We start from the raw sequence: 17251 nt of genomic DNA on the forward strand, positions 1-17251 counted from the left end.
TCTGGTCTGGGTCGTTATACAGTCAGGTTCTGGTCTACATCATTATATAGTCAGGTTCTGGTCTGGGTCATTGTACAGTCAGGTTCTGTTCTGGTCTGGGTCATTATATAGTCAGGTTCTGGTCTGGGTCATTATATAGTCAGGTTCTGGTCTGGGTCGTTATACAGTCAGGTTCTGGTCTGGGTCGTTATGCAGTCAGATTCTGGTCTGGGTCATTATATAGTCAGGTTCTGGTCTGGGTCGTTATACAGTCAGGTTCTGGTCTGGGTCGTTATACAGTCAGGTTCTGGTCTGGGTCATTATACAGTCAGGTTCTGGTCTACATCATTATACATACTACATCATTATATAGTCAGGTTCTGGTCTGGGTCATTGTACAGTCAGGTTCTGTTCTGGTCTGGGTCATTATATAGTCAGGTTCTGGTCTGGGTCATTGTACAGTCAGGTTCTGTTCTGGTCTACATCATTATATAGTCAGGTTCTGGTCTGGGTCATTGTACAGTCAGGTTCTGTTCTGGTCTGGGTCATTGTACAGTCAGGTTCTGTTCTGGTCTGGGTCATTATATAGTCAGGTTCTGGTCTGGGTCATTATACAGTCAGGTTCTGTTCTGACTGACTCAGTACTATAGGAAACAACACTGTGACAGAGTCATCTACAGTGTTCAGTAGCTAAAGTTACAGATCTGTCAAGGCTACTTTTATTTATTTATTTAACCTTGAATTAACTAGGCAAGTCAGTTAAGAACAAATTCTTATTTTCAATGACGGTCTAGGAACAGTGGGGTTAACTGCCTTGTTCTGGGGGCAGGACGACGGATTTTCAACCTTGTCAGTTCGGGAGATTCGATCTTGCAACCTTTACGGTTACTGACCGAACGCTCTAACCACTAGGTCACCCTGCCGCTGTCTTGAGACAGGACTTGTAAAGACTTGTAAAAGAAGTAGAGATTCTCATCTCTCAGAGGACGAGATAAGGGGAAGACTGCTCATAAATCCTGCCTGTGGCAGGAGGCAGGAGTCGTCATGATTGAGGAGCAGTCTATGCAGCAGCTATGATATTCCTCAAGACCGCAGTTCCAGACCTCAGACACCGAGTCATACGTCAGGATGAAACGTCTTGACACGAAGTGACTCTTAGCCTTTTCTTCACCCCTCTGAGAGATGGGAATCTCTACTTCCTTTACAACCCACACCTCCCCGGGTAGTACGGCAACACTCCAAGTAGTGCAGCCTGGGAACACAGTGTGTGTGTGTGTGTGTGTGTGTGTGTGTGTGTGTGTGTGTGTGTGTGTGTGTGTGTGTGTGTGTGTGTGTGTGTGTGTGTGTGTGTGTGTGTGTGTGTGTGTGTGTGTGTGTGTGTGTGTGTGTGTGCATGGACATGCCCGGTCTTGAAACGCTCTACAACTGAACATGAAAGACCCTGATGTCCCTTCATTGTCTCAGACAGAGAGAGAGACACACAGAAAGAGAGAGAGAGACAGAGACATACAGAGACAGAGACACACACACAGAGAGACACACAGGCACACAGAGAGACACACAGGCACACAGAGAGACACACAGACAGGGATAGAGAGAGAGAGGGATAAAGAGAGAGAGACACACACAGACAGACACACACAGAGAGACAGAGACACACAGAGAGACACACAGGCACACAGAGAGACACACAGACAGGGATAGAGAGAGAGAGGGATAAAGAGAGAGAGACACACACAGACAGACACACACAGAGACACACAGACACACATAGAGACACACAGACACACAGAGAGACACACAGACAGGGAGAGAGAGGGGGATAAAGAGAAGAGAGAGAGACACACACAGACAAACACACAGACACACACAGACACACACAAAGAGACACAGAGAGACACAAAGAGACACAAAGAGACACACTGTCTGCCAACCACCCTGATGTTACTGTCAGGCCAACATCCCCTAGTGTCTGGTCTACCAACCACCCTGATGTTACTGTCAGGCCAACATCCCCTAGTGTCCTGTCTACCAACCACCCTGATGTTACTGTCAGTCCAACATCCCCTAGTGTCCTGTCTACCAACCACCCTGATGTTACTGTCAGGCCAACATCCCCTAGTGTCCTGTCTACCAACCACCCTGATGTTACTGTCAATCCAACATCCTCTGTGTCCTGTCTACCAACCAACGTGATCTTACTGTCAGTCCAACATCCCCTAGTGTCCTGTCTACCAACCACCCTGATGTTACTGCCAGTCCAACATCCTCTGTGTCCTGTCTACCAACCAACGTGATCTTACTGTCAGTCCAACATCCCCTAGTGTCCTGTCTACCAACCACCATGATGTTACTGTCAGTCCAACATCCCCTAGTGTCCTGTCTACCAACCACCCTGATGTTACTGTTAGTCCAACATCCCCTAGTGTCCTGTCTACCAACCACCCTGATGTTACTGTCAGTCCAACATTCCCTAGTGTCCTGTCTACCAACCACCCTGATGTTACTGTCAGGCCAACATCCCCTGTGTCCTGTCAACCAACCACCCTGATGTTACTGTCAGTCCAACATCCCCTAGTGTCCTGTCTACCAACCACCCTGATGTTACTGTCAGTCCAACATCCCCTAGTGTCCTGTCTACCAACCACCCTGATGTTACTGTCAGTCCAACATCCCCTAGTGTCCTGTCTACCAACCACCCTGATGTTACTGTCAGTCCAACATCCCCTAGTGTCCTGTCTACCAACCACCCTGATGTTACTGTCAGTCCAACATCCCCTAGTGTCCTGTCTACCAACCACCCTGATGTTACTGTCAGTCCAACATCCCCTAGTGTCCTGTCTACCAACCACCCTGATGTTACTGTCAATCCAACATCCCCTAGTGTCCTGTCTACCAACCACCCTGATGTTACTGTCAGTCCAACATCCCCTAGTGTCCTGTCTACCAACCACCCTGATGTTACTGTCAGTCCAACATCATCTGTGTCCTGTCTACCAACCACCCTGATGTTACTGTCAGGCCAACATCCCCTGTGTCCTGTCTACCAACCACCCTGATGTTACTGTCAGTCCAACATCCCCTAGTGTCCTGTCTACCAACCACCCTGATGTTACTGTCAGGCCAACATCCCCTAGTGTCCTGTCTACCAACCACCCTGATGTTACTGTCAGTCCAACATCATCTGTGTCCTGTCTACCAACCACCCTGATGTTACTGTCAGTCCAACATCCCACGCTCAGAGGGTTCAACGCCCAGTCAGCTTTAGTTTTCACCTCAATAAATAAGAAGTGCCTGTTCTATGTTCCACGATGAAGTTCCACGCTTCGAGGGTTCAACGCCCACCACGTCACCTTAAATAATCATAATAATACTAGTGTTTTATACAGTACTTTTCCAAGGACCCAAAGAGACGTTTCAGGGTTTTTTTTCACCCAAATAAAATGTGTTGTTGTAAGAAGTTCTGGGCATTGAGTAGCCTATACACATTAAATCACGGGGTTCGTACGGCCAAAAGGCGAGTTAAGAGGCATTAGCTGTGTACTACTGACCCTATCCATTCTTCTGCTAAATGTGTCAACTCACAGCATGTACTTGGTCCAACTCATTGCTTTTCAATTCATGTATTATTGAATAAATCCATTACAGCACAGTGTCATATTGAACAGACTAGCAGGCCGTGTGAATGAGGCTGTGGTCTTGGACAACCCTCTTTTACAAGAGCGTTAGATCAAACGGTGGCGTCTATTACAGGCTGAGTTAGTAGCTTTCCTTGTTCTTCTTCGTCTAATAAAGCATGAGGTCAAACACACAGTATTGTTGGCGTACAGTCAGCAAGGCAATACAGTACACCCAATACCAGTGGAGGCTCCTCAGAGGAGGAAGGGGAGGACCATCCTCCTCAGTGAATATCATAAAAATGTTAATTTAAAAAAAGAGATAAAACTATACTAAATATATTCACGTCACCAAATAACTGATTAAAACACATTGTTTTGCAATGAAGGTCTACAGTAGCCTCAACAGCACTCTGTAGGGTAGCGCCACAGTGTAGCCGGAGGACAGCTAGCTTCCATCCTCCTCTGGGTACATTACACCTAGGAGGCTCATGGTTCTCACCCTCTTCCATAGACTTACACAGTAATTATGACAACTTCTGGAGGACATCCTCCAGCCTATCAGAGCTCTTGCAGCATGAACTGACATGTTGTAGTCCACCCAATCAAAGGATCAGAGAATGAATATAGTACTGAAAGCATAAGCTACAGCTAGCTAGCACTGCAGTGCATAACATGTGGTGAGTAGTTGACTCAAAGAGAAAGACAACAGTTGAACCGTTTCCAAAATGAAGGCGGAGCAAGAGAGAAATAGAGAGAGAGAGAGAGAGTGTAATTTTTTTTCACTTTCAGTTTCACTTACTTAGCTAGCAAATGTAGCTGCTCAAACAGAGTGATGCTATGTCAGCTAGCTGGCTATAACAGAGTGATGCTATGTTAGCTAGCTGGCTATAACAGAGGGATGCTATGTTAGCTAGATGGCTATAACAGAGGGATGCTATGTTAGCTAGCTGGCTATAACAGAGGGATGCTATGCTAGCTAGCTGGCTATAACAGAAGGATGCTATGTTAGCTAGCGGGCTATAACAGTGGGATGCTATGTTAGCTAGCTGGCTATAACAGAGGGATGCTATGTTAGCTAGCTGGCTATAACAGAGGGATGCTATGTTAGCTAGCTGGCTATAACAGAGGGATGCTATGTTAGCTAGCTGGCTATGCCTTTCCAACACAACACTGGAACTCTTCCCAGTCTAGCTAAGCTTTTGGTATTACTAATTTATTGCCACCTGGGGCCTGCTGGTGTAACTGACTATACACGAACGTTACTGCATGATTGTAGCAGGTTTACTAACGCGTTAGTTATATTAGCTATGCTGACTATGACCTTACTTTAGCTAATATGGTGACAACCACGTAGGCTGGTTGTAGAGGTTTGGCTTGGAAAGGTTTTTCACCTGGTCACATACAGCTGATGTGTTATGAGAGTGAACTGTGTTTACCCGTTATCAGGGGTGTATTCATTCCACCGAGTCCGTTGAAAAACGTTTCTTAAACGGAAGGAAACGGGGATAAATACCTGAATTTGTCCAATGGGATCTCTGGTTTGCAACTGTTGGACTAATGATTACACCCTAGATCAGCTAGATGCAGGCAAGAGTGTGCAAGGAGGTATTGAATGTCACCGTCTGTCACCTAAAATGTGTCTCTCGACCCGTGTGCCCCTACGTTGTAATCTTTCATTCATAGGCTAGGTTGTAGCAACCTCATGATGGGTACAGGGAACATTCTAGTATCATGTAGGAGCCTAAACCTATCACTGTTACATTGAACTGGGTGAATGGTATTAAACGGCAATGACCGCCACTGCCCAATGCAGTATACCCATTACAGTATACCCAATTTTCAATATACCCAATGCAGTATACCTACTACAGTATACCTACTACAGTATACCCACTACAGTATACCCACTACAGTATACCTACTACAGTATACCCACTACAGTATACCCACTACAGTATACCCACTACAGTATACCCACTACAGTATACCCACTACAGTATACCCACTACAGTATACCTACTACAGTATACCCACTACAGTATGCCCACTACAGTATACCCACTACAGTATACCTACTACAGTATACCCACTACAGTATGCCCACTACAGTATACCCACTACAGTATACCCACTACAGTATACCTACTACAGTATACCCACTACAGTATACCCACTACAGTATACCCACTACAGTATACCCAATTTCAATATACCCAATGCAGTATACCCACTACAGTAAACCCACTACAGTATACCAAATTTGCAGCATACCAAATTTGCAGTATACCCACTACAGTATACCCAATTTTCAATATACCCAATGCAGTATACCCACTGCAGTATACCCACTGCAGTATACCCACTGCAGTATACACACTGCAGTATACCCACTACAGCATACCCACTACAGCATACCCACTACAGTATACCCACTACAGTATACCCACTGCAGTATACCCACTACAGTATACCCACTACAGTGGAGTATACCCACTACAGTATACCAACTACAGTATACACAGTTTGCAGTATACCCACTACAGTATACCCAATTTTCAGTATACCCACTGCAGTATACCCACTGCAGTATACCCACTGCAGTATACCCACTGCAGTATACACACTGCAGTATACCCACTACAGCATACCCACTACAGCATACCCACTACAGTATACCCACTACAGTATACCCACTGCAGTATACCCACTACAGTATACCCACTACAGTGGAGTATACCCACTACAGTATACCCACTAAAGTGGAGTATACCCACTACAGTATATCCACTACAGTGGAGGGGAGGCAGGGTAGCCTAGTGGTTAGAGCGTTGGACTAGTAACTGAAAGGTTGCAAGTTCGAATCCCTGAGCTGACATGGTACAAATCTGTCGTTCTGCCCCTGAACAGGCAGTTAACCCACTGTTCCTAGGCCGTCATTGAAAATAAGAATTTGTTATTAACTGACTTGCCTAGTAAAATAAATAAGTATACCCACTACAGTATACCCACTACAGTATACCCACTACAGTGGAGTATACCCACTACAGTATACCCACTACAGTATACCCACTACAGTATACCCACTACAGTATGCCCACTACATTATACCCACTGCAGTGGAGTATGCCCACTACAGTATACCCACTACAGTATGCCCACTACAGTATGCCCACTACAGTATGCCCACTACATTATACCCACTACAGTGGAGTATACCCACTACAGTATGCCCACTACAGTATGCCCACTACAGTATGCCCACTACAGTATGCCCACTACAGTATGCCCACTACAGTATGCCCACTACAGTATACCCACTACAGTATGCCCACTACAGTATACCCACTACAGTATGCCCACTACAGTAGACCCCACTACAGTATACCCACTACAGTAGACCCCACTACAGTATACCCACTACAGTAGACCCCACTACAGTATGCCCACTACAGTATGCCCACTACAGTATACCCACTACAGTATGCCCACTACAGTATACCCACTACAGTATACCCACTACAGTATACCCACTACAGCATACCCACTACAGTATGCCCACTACAGTATGCCCACTACAGTATGCCCACTACAGTATACCCACTACAGTATACCCACTACAGTATGCCCACTACAGTATGCCCACTACAGTATGCCCACTACAGTATGCCCACTACAGTGCAGTATACCCACTACAGTATGCCCACTACAGTATACCTACTACAGTATGCCCACTACAGTATACCTACTACAGTATACCCACTACAGTATGCCCACTACATTATACCCACTGCAGTGGAGTATGCCCACTACAGTATACCCACTACAGTATGCCCACTACATTATACCCACTGCAGTGGAGTATGCCCACTACAGTATACCCACTACAGTATACCTACTACAGTATACCCACTACAGTATACCCACTACAGTATGCCCACTACATTATACCCACTGCAGTGGAGTATGCCCACTACAGTATACCCACTACAGTATACCCACTACAGTATACCCACTACAGTATACCCACTACAGTATGCCCACTACATTATACCCACTGCAGTGGAGTATACCCACTACAGTATGCCCACTACAGTATACCCACTACAGTATACCCACTACAGTATACCCACTACAGTAAACCCACTACAGTATACCCACTACAGTATGCCCACTACAGTAGACCCCACTACAGTATACCCACTACAGTATACCCACTACAGTAGACCCCACTACAGTATGCCCACTACAGTATGCCCACTACAGTATACCCACTACAGTATGCCCACTACAGTATACCCACTACAGTATACCCACTACAGTATACCCACTACAGTATACCCACTACAGCATACCCACTACAGTATACCCACTACAGTATGCCCACTACAGTATGCCCACTACAGTATACCCACTACAGTATACCCACTACAGTATACCCACTACAGTATGCCCACTACAGTATGCCCACTACAGTATGCCCACTACAGTGCAGTATACCCACTACAGTATGCCCACTACAGTATACCTACTACAGTATGCCCACTACAGTATACCTACTACAGTATACCCACTACAGTATGCCCACTACATTATACCCACTGCAGTGGAGTATGCCCACTACAGTATACCCACTACAGTATACCTACTACAGTATACCCACTACAGTATACCCACTACAGTATGCCCACTACAGTATGCCCACTACATTATACCCACTGCAGTGGAGTATGCCCACTACAGTATACCCACTACAGTATACCTACTACAGTATACCCACTACAGTATACCCACTACAGTATGCCCACTACATTATACCCACTGCAGTGGAGTATGCCCACTACAGTATACCCACTACAGTATACCCACTACAGTATACCCACTACAGTATACCCACTACAGTATGCCCACTACATTATACCCACTGCAGTGGAGTATACCCACTACAGTATGCCCACTACAGTATACCCACTACAGTATACCCACTACAGTATACCCACTACAGTAAACCCACTACAGTATGCCCACTACAGTATGCCCACTACAGTATACCCACTACAGTATACCCACTACAGTATGCCCACTACAGTATGCCCACTACAGTATACACACTACAGTATACCCACCATAAGTGGTTCATGATTCTGCCTTCAAGAATACATGATTACCATTATTCACAATCATTTGATTTGTTACCCCACGCTTTCAGGGGTAACGCTTCTGCAGATTGGCCACTCAATTTATCAGGGGTGCGTTCAGCGGGAACGTTTTGGAAAGATTTTGAACGTTTAGATAGAAATAAAAAAAACGTGCCTCTCTGACATGTAAAATAAGGAATCAATGTATGGCTCTATTTGTATGTTTTTCTATCTGCAAAGTTTGACCATGTTTGGCTGCTGAACGCAGCCCTGGGCCCCTTGCATTCCATGTGCCATGACTTCCTATACACCACTTTAAAATATATACATATATATATATATATATATATATATATATATATATATATATATATATATATATATATATATATATGTGTGTGCTTGACTCTTCATACACAGAACGTGTAATGAATTGGGATGAGTTCTTTTGTTTATAGGAAACACCCCAACACAAACTAATGTGGTAATATTTACAAATATTGCATAAACCTAATAGCTTTGTTTATGCACCGCTATACTGCCCACTATTGAATTAAAACCAAGTGCAATAATTATTTTCCACCATAATTTGCAAATAAATTCATTAAAAATCCTACAAATGTGATTTTCTGGATTTTTTTTCTTCTCATTTTGTCTGTCATAGTTGAAGTGTACCTATGATGAAAATTACAGGCCTCTCTCATCTTTTTAAGTGGGAGAACTTGCACAATTGGTGGCTGACAAAATACTTTTTTTTGCCCCACTGTTCAGGGCACATTTGTAAAAGAGACCTAGGTCATAATATGTTTTCCCTGTTAATATAATAGTCAAAAATAACCCCCCCCCCCCACCCCATGCTGTTTAATCAGATTCTTGATATGACACACCTATCGGGTGGTTGGATTATCTTGTCAAAGAACAAGATGCCTCACTCTCAGAGAAATCAGTAGTTCTGCTAGATGCTCACTAACAGGGAAGTAAACAAATTTGTACAAACATTTTATGAGAAATATGCCTTTCGTGTGTATGGAAACATTTCGGGATTATTTTATTTCAGCACATGAAACATGGTAACCATATGCTTTAAATGTTGCGTTGTGCACTATATTTTTGTGCAGTATAGTTATTTTCAATATTTTATTATTGAGCCTAAAACCAATGTTTGAGCTAAGTGCTAAGAGGGATGTCACAGAGCATCTCATCAGGAAAAGAAGCCAGTAGGCAGTCTAGCAGCCTCAAATACAAGAGTTTTAGTGGTAATTTGAGGCTAAAAGAGCCTGGTGTTTTTTTTTTTTAGTTCATATTTATGTTAATTTGTGCCTTGGCTGATCTAATGAGTATCATCATAGATTTACATGCTTTTTAGTCCAGGAGTACGCTTAAAGGAGACAACATTCAATGTTGGTTTCCTTACCTTGTAAGCAGTCTACTGTACACTCATAGAAGAACCAAAATGGGTTCTTTGGCTGTCCCCATAGGAGAACCCTTTGAAGAACCCTTTTTGCTTCCAGGTTGATCCCTTTTGGGTTCGATATAGAACCCATAAAGAACCCTTTCCCGCAGAGGGACAGCCGAAGAACCCTTTTAGAACCCTTTTTAGAACCATTTTTAGAATCTTTTTTTCTAACAGTGCATTGAAAAGTTATAACAGCAATCCCATGCTTTTGTTCACTTGGCCACTGTTTCAAACACTAACTTTTTAGCATTTTTTTGTGTGTGTGCTTTATTTCCAACTATCACTGTGTCTGGGAAACTGGCCCCTTGGAATGTTCCTTTCTGATGTTGTTTTTCTATATTATATATTTATATTTATATATATATTATATATTTATATTTTATACACAGACTCTCCATATAATATAGAGCTGGAACGATCTCTTTAGAATATGATGCCACGCTAATGAATCATCATTTGAGCCAGGCTAAAGATGTGCTAAACATCTCATTAAAAATACAAAAAATACAAATGACCATTATGCTCCAAAATGATGCCGACAATTACTGATGTTCATTCAGATTGTATTAATCATTAAACTGCAAATAAATACATCTATATATGAAGTGTCTTTCCAAAATGTTATATATCCATTTTCAGAATTTGAAAAGTTGATAAAATGAGCTTTTAATGTTTAAAGAAAGTATGAAAAAGATTGGTGTGTTTTTTCATGATCTAATAATCGTGACTTGGGATTGTTCAATGACAGACATGTATTTGTTTAAAATCTATCACTTAATGGTTTCATTTCAGAGAGATAAATAATCATGTTTTTCTGCTAAATGCTAAATATCCACCTCACTCTCAGAGAAATCAGTAGTACTGCTAGGTTTTACTTAATGTAACTAATAACTACATTTTTTCTCAAGACATTTTTTAAATTGTACATTTGTGACATCAATACTTTATAAAATATTCTAAACAGTAATATGAAATCTGTATTTAAAAAAAACATGTACATTAAACATTTGAGTAATTTAGCATATGCTCTTATCCAGAGTGATTTACAGTAAGTGCATTAATCTTAAACTAGTTTAGTGAGACAACCACATATCACAGTCAAATATACAGGGTACGAACATTCCATCCGAGTTAAATAATGGATAATATAGCATTTAGCAAAACAAAAACACATTTTAAATACAGATCTAAAATCTATGAATTAAACATCTGAGAACAGTACTATTTTACACACACACACACACACACACACACACACGCACGATGGTACTCATAAGCAATCATTTTTTATTAAAAAAAAAACAAATGTGAAAAAAACTCTTCATCTAGATTACTCCCATTCCATTTACTAAATAAATGATACAGCTGCCTAAAGAATGTTTGCTTTAACTAGAAAAAGCTTTTATGTATTAGAGTATGTGTAATCATAGGGAACTAAATCAAAGATGGCACTAATTACTTTCCATGGGCCCTTTATTCCAGTCAGACCAGGGTGTACCTCCCAAATGGCACCCTATTCCCTATGCAGTGCACTACCCATAGGGCTATAGTCAAAAGTAGTGCACTACAGTATAGGGAATATGGTGATTCACCTTTGGGATGCACTGCCCCTACTATCTATTTCTGTCTACTTCTCTGGGTTCATTTAATTTTCAGTAATGTAATTTTGGGATGTTTTCAGTTCAAGAGATTCATTCTGATGATTCTGTGTTATACAATGTGTCTTCGCTGTGCAGTACAGTATATAAAATGCGGACAATGTTTCCTTTATAAAATCATTAATTCGTGTGTAGCCATGGACAACCCCCAGGGCAGTTTTCTATTCTGAAAGTGATACCTTTGGTTTTTTACTTAAGTAATAATTGAATTGTTGAAATGCTGGATATAATCGATTTCTTCATCACGCGTATAACTTATGCTATTATATCTGCATAACTCAATATTGAGCTGTCATTGGAAGACACATAGCATCAAGTCTGGTATCGCCATTATCAAACTGTAATTATAAATCTTAATTTGAATTAGATTTTATTCGAAGTATCAAGTGAGCTCAGGACCAAAGCCCAATTGTGTTCTTTTCTCGCACTTAGCCAAAACACGGTCAAAGTTGAACGTGATAACGCTTAAACATACATTCGTGAATTACAGTGTCAAACACATATATACACACCACCTAAAACACAATGCATACAGATTGCAATCCATCTCTGATCCTCGGTGTGGGGGGGGAATCGAATTATCAGAGATCTTACCTCCCATTGCCAGGTCGCTCGTAAGCGACACCAACAACGCCGCGTAAAAACACAGCTTCTTTGTGCTTCTTATAGGGAATTTCATGTTTTCCATTCGGAAATATTATCCAAGGTTTAGTCCGGCCGTTACATATTTGCAAATTGGGTGGTCTTGTTGAGATTTCGGTCACGTATTCGACCACTTAATTTACAAGTTAACCTACCCTCCCCACTTCTTTTCAACTAAGCAGAGAGAGAGAGAGAGAGAGACCGTGCAGACACTTGGTGAATTCTGTAACTCCGCCTTGTGTGTGTGTGTGTTTGTGCCCCCTCCTTATACCACCCTGCGATATACCTTCGCAGTGGGCTACTTTGAACATGGGGGAAATATATATATTTTAGATTAGCATGAGCCCATTTACGAGGTCAAACTAATAGAGAGTAGGGTTTAACAACTCTTGATTTTGAAGGGCTTGGAGAGACTGTCCCTCATAGACCCCACCAGACGGATATTTTTGTACCAACTGTCACAGCCGTTCCATTACACAGTTTCACATAGATTAATAGGCTCGAGGCTTCATTTCCAACTATTGATCAATAGGTTCATGTTTTCCTATTTATGTTTCCATTAATATTTTTTTCTGCAACATTAGACAGAAGAAAATTAAATTAAAAAAATATGATTATGCTTTAAACTATAACCTAAAACGCACATATAAGTCGATTTAAAATCTAACCTCAATCCTTTTCGTAATTATATTGTATAGTATATTTTATTCAAAATAGGCAATGTGTCAAAAAATCAGGAGCACGTGTAAGTTTTTCTAAGTATGCTTGTCTAGGCTATAGACCAAATCAGAATGTTTGTAAGCGGCAGGTAGCCTAGTGGTTAGAGGCAGGTAGCCTAGTGGTTAGAGGCAGGTAGCCTAGTGGTTAGAGACAGGCAGCCAAGTGGTTAGAGGCAGGCAGCCAAGAGGTTAGAGGCAGGTAGCCTAGTGGTTAGAGGCAGGTAGCCTAGTGGTTAGAGGCAGGCAGCCTAGTGGTTAGAGGGGGAAGCAGGTAGCCTGGTGGTTAGAGGGGTAGGCAGGTAGCCTAGTGGTTAGAGGCAGGTAGCCTAGTGGTTAGAGTGGGAAGCAGGTAGCCTGGTCGTTTGAGGGGTAGGCAGGTAGCCTAGTGGTTGGAGGGGGAGGCAGGTAGCCTAGTGGTTAGGGGGAGAGCCAGGTAGCCTGTTGGTTAGGGGGAGAGGCAGGTAGCCTAGAGGTTAGGGGGAGAGGCAGGTAGCCTAGTGGTTAGAGGCAGGTAGCCTAGCGGTTGGAGGGGGAGGCAGGTAGCCTAGTGGTTAGAGGGAGGTAGCCTGGTGGTTAGAGGGGTAGGCAGGTAGCCTAGTGGTTAGAGGCAGGTAGCCTAGTGGTTAGAGGCAGGTAGCCTGGTGGTTAGAGGCAGGTAGCCTAGTAGTTAGAGGCAGGTAGCCTAGTGGTTAGAGGCAGGTAGCCTAGTGGTTAGAGGCAGGTAGCTTAGTGGTTAGAGGGGTAGGCAGGTAGCCTAGTGGTTAGAGGGGGAGGCAGGTAGCCTGGTGGTTAGAGGGGGAGGCAGGTAGCCTGTTGGTTAGAGGGGGAGGCCGGTAGCCTAGTGGTTGGAGGGGGAGGCAGGTAGCCTAGTGGTTAGAGGGGGAGGCAGGTAGCCTAGTGGTTAGAGGGGGAGGCAGGTAGCCTAGTGGTTAGAGGCAGGTAGCCTAGTGGTTAGGGGGAGAGCCAGGTAGCCTAGTGGTTGGAGGGGGAGGCAGGTAGCCTAGTGGTTAGGGGGAGAGGCAGGTAGCCTAGTGGTTAGGGGGAGAGGCAGGTAGCCTAGTGGTTGGAGGGGGAGGCAGGTAGCCTAGTGGTTAGAGGGGGAGGCAGGTAGCCTAGTGGTTAGAGGCAGGTAGCCTAGTGGTTAGAGGGGGAGGCAGGTAGCCTGGTCTGCGGTTGTGAAGCTGGTTGGACCGACGTTGGAGGCGGTTTATAGTTGAGAAATGAACATTACATTATCTGGCAACAGCTCTGGTGGACATTCCTGCAGTCAGCATGCCAATTGCACGCTCCCTCCAAACTTGAGACATATGTGTCATTGTGTTGTGTGACAAAACTACACATTTTAGAGTGACCTTTTATTGTCCCCCAGCACAAGGTGCACCTGTGTAATGATTATGCCGTATACTCAGATGCTTGATATGCCACACCTGTCAATTGGCAAAGGAGAAACGCTCACAAACGTGTGCACAAAATTTGAGAGAAATACGTTGTTTTTTTGTGTGCGTCTGGAACATTTCTGGGATCTTTTATTTCAGCTCATGAAATATGGGACCAACACTCTACATGCTGCGTTTATAATGTTGTACAGTATATGAATGAGGGAACAACAGGCACGGGCTTTCATATTCATTGCTCGTTGTTTATTGCGAACTAGCTAACAGGTTTGGACATGGCTCACTAAATCACACAGCCAGGTAATAGTACTGCCATCTGCTGGACAATTTCGAGATAACATAAAATAGCATTGTGACATGTAAAATGGTTAATGTTAGCAGGAAATTTGCATTTTGCCGGTTCCTTACAGTACTGTCAACGACATTATGATTACTGATTTGTAAACACAGCCATAAAGAGAAACATGGCACGGAAAACAACTTTCTCCAAACGCGGAACTAAATGTACTTGGTATAATCTAGCGGTCAAACAGGGAAATGCTCCTAGCGTTTTTCCACCATTGTTCCCCCCCGTAGGGGACTTTAGAAACACAATAATGGCTGTGTATTGTGTAGGCTTACCCTGGGGTGACGTATTGAAAACCTTGTAAATCTCTCTTAAAGACAAGGAGACTTTTATCAATATATTTTCCTGTATTTTTATGCTAATTAGCTGCTAATGTGGCTATCATAGAGAACTACAAATGTCATGATGATCTGGAAGATACTGCCAAATCGAGGCAAAGGTAAAAACAAATCTCTGGGTCACAGGGGGGTTGCTGAGGGGAGGACCGCAAACAATAAGGGCTGGAAGGGAGTGAATGGAATCAAACACAGTCAAAACATTCCATTTATTCTTTCCAACCAACTATAAAACCCATCCTCCACCAATTGAAGTTCCACCAGCCACCTGTGCTCTGGATTATCTATGTAATTGTAACGGATGTGAAATGGCTAGCTAGTTAGCGGTGGTGCGCGCTAAATAGTGTTTCAATCGGTGACGTCACACGCTCTGAGACCTTGAAGTAGTGGTTCCCCCTTTGCTCTGCTTTTGTGGAGCGATGGGTAACGATGCTTCGTGGTTGTCAGTTGTTGATGTGTGCAGAGGGTCCCTGGTTCGGGCGGGGGGATGGACTAAAGTTATACTGTTACGTAATGTTAGCTAAATGTAGTAATGAATAAAACGGCAACATTTCTTTAAATGGACAATTCTGCAAACTGTCTATTACGAGTTTTAAATTGGTACAATACCTGTTAGCAAAGGTGTCAGCTAGAGATGAGGTGCAGTCGCTTGCAGGGATTTGTAGTTTTGCATGATGTCTACACTGATGCTAATTAGCATTTTTTCGAATCTGAGTGTAAATACAACCAAATGATAAAAGTCACCTTGTGACTGGTTATCGAAATGTCACTCCAGGATAAGCCTACACAAAACACAACGTTTCTAATATTGTACAATCAAGGTGTGCAAATTTCTTACAGATTTACCCAGAATGACTTACAGCTCTAATTGCTGCCAAAGTTGTTTCTAACATGTATTGACTCAGGGGTGTGAATACTTATGAAAATCAAACATTTCTGTATTTAATTTTCAATAACCTTGCTAAAGTTTCTAAAAAACATGTTTTCACTTTGTCATTATAGTAGCTATACTAATGATCTGTAGTCCAGAGGGTAACGGCAAACAGATCAATGTCTTCCTGCAGTAGAGTAAGCATACTGCTGACTCGAGATGCTAATCAGTCCATCTCTCAAATATCTCAAAAATCCAGGTAGCCTTAGTGGTTAGATCGTTGGACCAGTAACTGAAAGGTTGCTAGATCAAATCCCCGAGCTAAGAATGTAAAAAATCTGCCGTTCTACCCCTACCTCTGCCGTTCTACCACTATTCCTCGGCCGTCATTGTAAATAAGAATTTGTTCTTAACTGGCTTGCCGAGTTAAATATACAAAATAATACAGATAGCTACAAGTCAAGTAGTAGATGTAGCGATATTGATGTTACACAGGAAGCCCTGTTATTACTTAGTTTATTAATGTGCTGGTTGACAACCTAGTGAAGTTTGCTTAAGTATATATCTTTGACTGTCGTGACAACAATACAAAGCATATTGAAACAGTACACTGCCCACTCTTCAGACACAAACATTATCAAGAACGCCTAGCTTCACCATATACGTTAGCTAGCTAGCCAGTTAAGGTAGCAAGCTAGTTAAGTTAGCTAGCTAGTTAAGTTAGTTAGCTAGTTAAGTTAGCAAGCTAGTTAAGTTAAGTTAGCAAGCTAGTTAAGTTAGCAAGCTAGTTAAGTCAGCAAGCTAGTTAAGTTAAGTTAGCAAGCTAGTTAAGTTAAGTTAGCTAGCTAGTTAAGTTAGCAAGCTAGTTAAGTTAAGTTAGCAAGCTAGTTAAGCTAGCTAGCTAGACTGTTGGTTTAGGAAAGCTAAACTCGTTTTTATGAATTTCTCATGCATTTAAATGACCAGACAAATGTCGAGCCATGCTAATGCTGCTAACTAGTTAACCATGAGTTAGTTAGCTAGATAACAGGGATTGTGTAAAATTGGCCAAGATAGTTCACAGAATTGTATATCATTTTTTTTATTTTTCACCCCC

The 17251-nt window shown here is 42.7% G+C and overlaps 1 protein-coding gene across 1 annotated transcript in view; it reads right to left on the minus strand.

Moving 5' to 3' along the window:
* Positions 1-12659, minus strand: part of LOC135509384 (chondroitin sulfate proteoglycan 4-like) — a 75554-nt gene extending 62895 nt beyond the window's left edge. Inside the window, exon 1 of the mRNA XM_064930048.1 lies at positions 12443-12659. Within this exon, the coding sequence (XP_064786120.1) occupies positions 12443-12536 (94 nt within the window). The 5' untranslated portion in view covers positions 12537-12659. The remainder of the gene's footprint in view (positions 1-12442) is intronic.
* Between the last annotated feature and the right edge of the window lie 4592 nt (positions 12660-17251).

The sequence above is a fragment of the Oncorhynchus masou genome, chromosome 1 (assembly GCF_036934945.1).
Source record: "Oncorhynchus masou masou isolate Uvic2021 chromosome 1, UVic_Omas_1.1, whole genome shotgun sequence".
NCBI classification, from domain to species: Eukaryota; Metazoa; Chordata; class Actinopteri; order Salmoniformes; family Salmonidae; genus Oncorhynchus; species Oncorhynchus masou.